At 46.0% G+C, this 4,879-nt stretch overlaps 1 protein-coding gene across 3 annotated transcripts in view; it reads right to left on the bottom strand.

Moving 5' to 3' along the window:
* Positions 1 to 2,590: 2,590 nt before the first annotated feature.
* The window catches only part of KCNIP2 (potassium voltage-gated channel interacting protein 2), a 17,908-nt gene continuing 15,619 nt past the window's right edge, over positions 2,591 to 4,879 (bottom strand). For all 3 annotated transcript variants that reach the window (XM_006925843.3, XM_006925847.3, XM_025042350.1), the window contains 4 exons: positions 4,778 to 4,879; positions 4,502 to 4,606; positions 4,303 to 4,365; positions 2,591 to 3,993 (listed from right to left, as the gene is read on the bottom strand). The exon at positions 4,778 to 4,879 is cut by the window's right edge and continues 6 nt beyond it. In XM_006925843.3, coding sequence (XP_006925905.1) covers positions 3,946 to 3,993; positions 4,303 to 4,365; positions 4,502 to 4,606; positions 4,778 to 4,879 — 318 coding nt within the window. In that variant the 3' untranslated portion in view covers positions 2,591 to 3,945. The remainder of the gene's footprint in view (positions 3,994 to 4,302; positions 4,366 to 4,501; positions 4,607 to 4,777) is intronic.

Below are 4,879 nucleotides of genomic sequence, written 5' to 3'. Positions count from 1 at the left end.
CCCTCTTCTTTTTAGTCCTGAAGTGTTGAGATCCGGGTTAAGGATGAGCATTTTCTTAGGGAACTTCCTTTGATGACAGTTGAAGGTCATAAGCAACTTCACTGGAAACTTTGATCCCTTGTGGGATTTGGGGGCTGTCATTGCAACTCACCCCAAGCCTTAGTCTCATGACACTTTCCTCTTTGCCTCACATTTCACACTGTGGAATCTGCTAGTAAGTCAGCAGCTACAATTTCATCTACATTCCATCATCCAGACTGTACGGTCAGTGGCCCGGGTAAGATCTACCTTCCATGTCTGTACTTTACACACTCAAAAGGCACTTCTTGCCACACACTCTCTCCATACTACACCTACAACAGGAACCAAAGTTTAGTAGGCCTATGATAAATATTTGTGGAATGAATAAGATAGGGCCCTGCTCATACAGAGTGTACATTCTGATTGAGGAAACAGACCATAACAAATTCAGAACATACACAGGAACTCAGTTTGTGATAAGTGTTATGAAGGGAAGAAATCGATACATTGAAAAGTAACCACAATAAGGAGGGGCTACTTATTAGTCATCTAGGTGAGCAGTGATGGTGGCTTGGACTAGGCAGCGCTGTAGAGACAGAGAGGTGGTGCACCTTTGTTGGTGGAATTGGTGATGGATTAAAGGGGCATATAGGGAGAGTGAGGGAGAGGAAGAAATGAAGACTCCTAAATTTTGACCTGAGCAACTAAGTAGATGGTGTATTGGGATGGGGAAGACTGAGAAGGCATGAATCAAAGCTTCATTTTGAACATGTTAAGTTTGAGCATTACAGGTCCACATGAATATGTCAAATAGGCAATTGGATATATGTGTCTTAGAGCCAGAGGAAAATTCTGGAGATACAAACTTAGGAGTCCTCTGCATATAGATGGTATTTAAGCCATGAGGTTGAATGTGATTTAGAGGAGGCTCAGGTCTGAACTGCTGGGGCCTGTGTTTGGAATTCCAGCTGAGAAGGATGAGTCTGCAAGGGAAGGCTGAGGAGTAGCCAGAACAATAAGAGGAAAACCAGGAAGTTTGAAATACTGGAAGGCAAGAAAGAGAGTTTTGAGATAGAGCCATTGACAATACTCAGAATCCAACCAATGGCCAGAAATAATCGGAATGCCAACCTGCTGTTTTTTTCAGGTTCCTATTTATTTGTCCTGGCTCTGAGACATGTCTTACTTCATGAGAGATTCTCAGCTGCAGACTTCAATTTTCCTTAAACTTGCATCTACCCTAAAATATAAAGAATGTCTCCATACCTAACCCAGTTATATACACACACCATGCTCATTCATCCAATCATACAATTTTTGAATGCCTATTATTTGCCAGGCCCCAAGAGTAGGATGGTGAGGAAAACAAAACCAGTCTAGGCACTCAAGGAACCCTCATGAGCTTACAGTGTATCAAAGAAGAAAAATAATCACTCAAATATATGATTACAAACTGAGAAGTACCATGAAGGAAAAGTATAGGGCACCTGTCACAGTGTCACCTTATTTAGATTATACATGACAGGCAGAGCATCCACCTTGCACACACAAATGCTTACTGTGCCACCCTGGACAGAGACTTGGGGGACTAGGTCTAGTCTCTATCCTCCTATAAACATGCCTGAGATCTCCTTTTCTGTACAATAGTAAGGCTGAAGGGTAGATGAGGTCACAGGTTCTTAACAGGGTACATGGATGGGCTTCAAGGATACAAAAATATATGAAAAAGTGTGCATTTTTTCCCTCCTGGATAGTGGGCCCACAGCTTTCATCAGATCCTTTAGAGGAGTTGTTACCCAATGAAACCCAAGGACCTAAGGAGCATATAATTATGTAATGTGAGCAGAGAATACAGATGACAAAATAATGGCCTCTAGAAGTTTTTGTTTCCTGGACACCATACCCCTCCCTTGACCTTGTCAATGTGTACAGTGATGGAAGACAAGGCCTGATCTTCCTTCTACATATAATGGTGCCCTAGAGAAAAGATGGGAGAAACCTACCATTGGTGGCCCCTCTCCAGAAGCAGAACAAAGAAAGGTTCCCACCCCACACAGGAAGTCTCTATTACCCTTTGTGTCACCTGCTCCATGGTGACCTGCCCTGCATATACTCAATCTGATCCCCCATCATTCTGGCTGAAGTATAGACAGACACAAATGTATATCAGTACTGGAGGCGAGGTTAGGATGTTTTTACAATGAAATTTTCATTAGAAAATAAAGGGAATTCCCCCTTCAGAAGAAAGCATATTAAGATTAACTGATATCTGTAAATTAGAAATTCTTGATTCCACTTGGAAGAACATCTAGCCAAAAGACAGCTGGCTTGTCATGGTCTTCAGGACATCAATATCCTGTCTCTTCCTTGTCTCCTCTAAAGACAGAGATTCATGTGACTGCCCCTCTGAGGTCAGATAGCTTTCCAAACCTTCCAGAACCTGTGTCTTGGTTTCCTGCCAAAGATTAGCCATACTATGGGAAAGAGGTACTTTCTTTGAGATCTAAAAGGCTGCAGGTGCATAGTTAGTGTCTGGGGTATGAGGGACAAAAAGGAAGAGACAGCAACCTGTGCATAGCCATTGTGTTTTATTGGATCTGGTGTATTTTTCACTTTACAAAATATACAGAAGAGCCAAAAATGCAAAGCAGTCAACAGTGTTCAGATGGGAAAGGCGCTCGCTAGGGGCCCTTCCCCTTAGATCCTGGCTGGCTGGTAGAGTGAGCTAAATGGGACAAGCAGGTATATTAAGGGGTGGCAGCATGGCAGGGGTGCTGATGATGAAATGGGACCTGGGTCCTATGGTCCCTTCTTCTAGGTGTATTCAGGGGCATCTTTAGATAGATTGAATTAAGAAAGAGGAGACTCTAAGTGGAAATTGAGGAGGCTATGTGGGGGGTTGGAAGAGAGCCTGGGTAGATCAAAGATTCTAATGAATGCCCCCACACTGAGTTCAGATGCTATGCCTGCCTGCCTCCTGTTTTCTTCTAAGGACCCACTGGATGGTCCCTGACTCACTCCATGCCTCCAAGTCTAGAGGAATTGGCAAATGAAAACTTAAGTTGTAGCCATCAGAGAGGGTAAGCCGAAACTTTGGCGGGAATCAGCCAGGACATCTCCCACCCACATTCTCCTGCTGCCACCACCACCATACAAATAGGAAAAAAGGAGAAGAAATTCCAGGGATAAGCCAGACATCAGAATCCCATGGGCTCTTCTGGGATACTGAGGAGGATATGGACATTTTCTGAGGTGTTTCCAAGGATAAAAAATCTTCTGAAGAGCCTCGAAATTCATTCTGATGGTTTGGTGGCAGACCTATGGAGCTCAGAGCAACAGCCTGGATGCTTCAGGACTCACTAACAAGCTCTAGGCCTTTCTGCTCTCTACTCTAGCTACCTTCTAGGACCTAACCACTGGCTCAAGCCCTAGATTTCTCTTTTTACATTCTTGTCCCCCTCATACAGAGCTCTCAAAGGGCCTGGTCTGAAAAGCCAGTCAGTGCCAAGGACAGAACAGCCTCTCTGAGAAGGAAGTCTTAGGGAAAATGTTTATGAGATCAGGGAAGGGAGAAGCACCATAGCAGGAGAAATTCTGTCTAATGTTGTGGTTTCTAGAGTGGAAATTGGAGGTGGAAAACCACTCAATTCCTGAAGCAGGTGCACCCTCAGCACTGAGTGTCAGGCAGGAAGGGGGTGGGAGCTGTCAGGAGTTGGGAACACCCCAAAGGTACACACTGCCAGCCACTCCCTGGCCCCTTCGGCTCCAGTGATCCGGACCACTAAATCCCCAGGCTCTTGGGTTCCTACAGGCCCAAGGGCAAGGCTAGGATGAGGACAGACCTAGGAAGAGAAGGGGGAGGTCTACCTGGACTAGGACTAGAGCATGGTCCCCCCAGGACAACTGACCCCCTCTTCTGGGGAGCTAGATGACATTGTCAAAGAGCTGCATGGACCTCATGATGTTTTCATCCTGTAGCCATGGTACAAGAGAGGCAGATTGGAAAGAGAAAAAGAAAAAGAGCTTGTCAGAGAGTAGGAGAGAGACAATGAGTCATAAACGGGGACATTCAGAGACAAAGAGAGGTAGCGAGGAAGGAGACACCCAGAGAGACCAGAACCGGGGAAGGGACAGGCCTCTCTGAGTTGTGAAGGGACAGGATTTTGGAATGGGTGTGAGTTAGAGAGATGGTACTTTGCCAAAAGGAACCTTCTCCTATATCACTAAATCAGGTCCCGAATCCAGACCAGGGAAATGTGGAGGGCAGGGAGGGATATGTACCTTTTGACAAGACTCAATGAATTCCTCAATGGTCACCACACCATCCTTGTTCCTGTCCATCTTCTGCAAAAAGGTGGTTGAGAGGGAGAACAGTAGAGATGGCAGGAGACAGGAAAGTAGAACTCAGGTAAGTTCCCTACTAGGACCTCACCTCCTTCCCTTCACTCCAGGACCCCCCAGCCTACCCAGTCCCAGGCACCTGGAAGAAGGTCTCCACATGTTCCCTTGGGGCCTCCTCCCGGAGTGCAGGATATGTATACTTGCCCATCATGTCATAGATGGACTTCATGATATCAAGCATTTCCTGTAAAGCCAAGAAAGAAGAGGATCCCTCCTCAGAGCCTCCAGCCTCCAAACTCAGAGGCCTAGGGCCTAAGGCAGACCTCTCCCCTTGCTGGTGATGTATATGTGGGTCACATTTCCCCACTATGGGCCCTTTACACCTCCCCTCCAGCTCTTCAGTTGCCCTGCACACCTCCTTGGTGATGCAGCCGTCCTTGTTGAGGTCATACAGGTTGAAGGCCCAGTTCAGCCTGTCATCTATGGTTCCCCGAAGAATCACTGACAAACCAGCAAC

This window comes from Pteropus alecto, unplaced genomic scaffold, assembly GCF_000325575.1.
Source record: "Pteropus alecto unplaced genomic scaffold, ASM32557v1 scaffold88, whole genome shotgun sequence".
NCBI lineage: Eukaryota > Metazoa > Chordata > Mammalia > Chiroptera > Pteropodidae > Pteropus > Pteropus alecto.
Note: the sequence above shows the minus strand (reverse complement) of the source record. Positions and strands in the feature narration are given on the sequence as shown.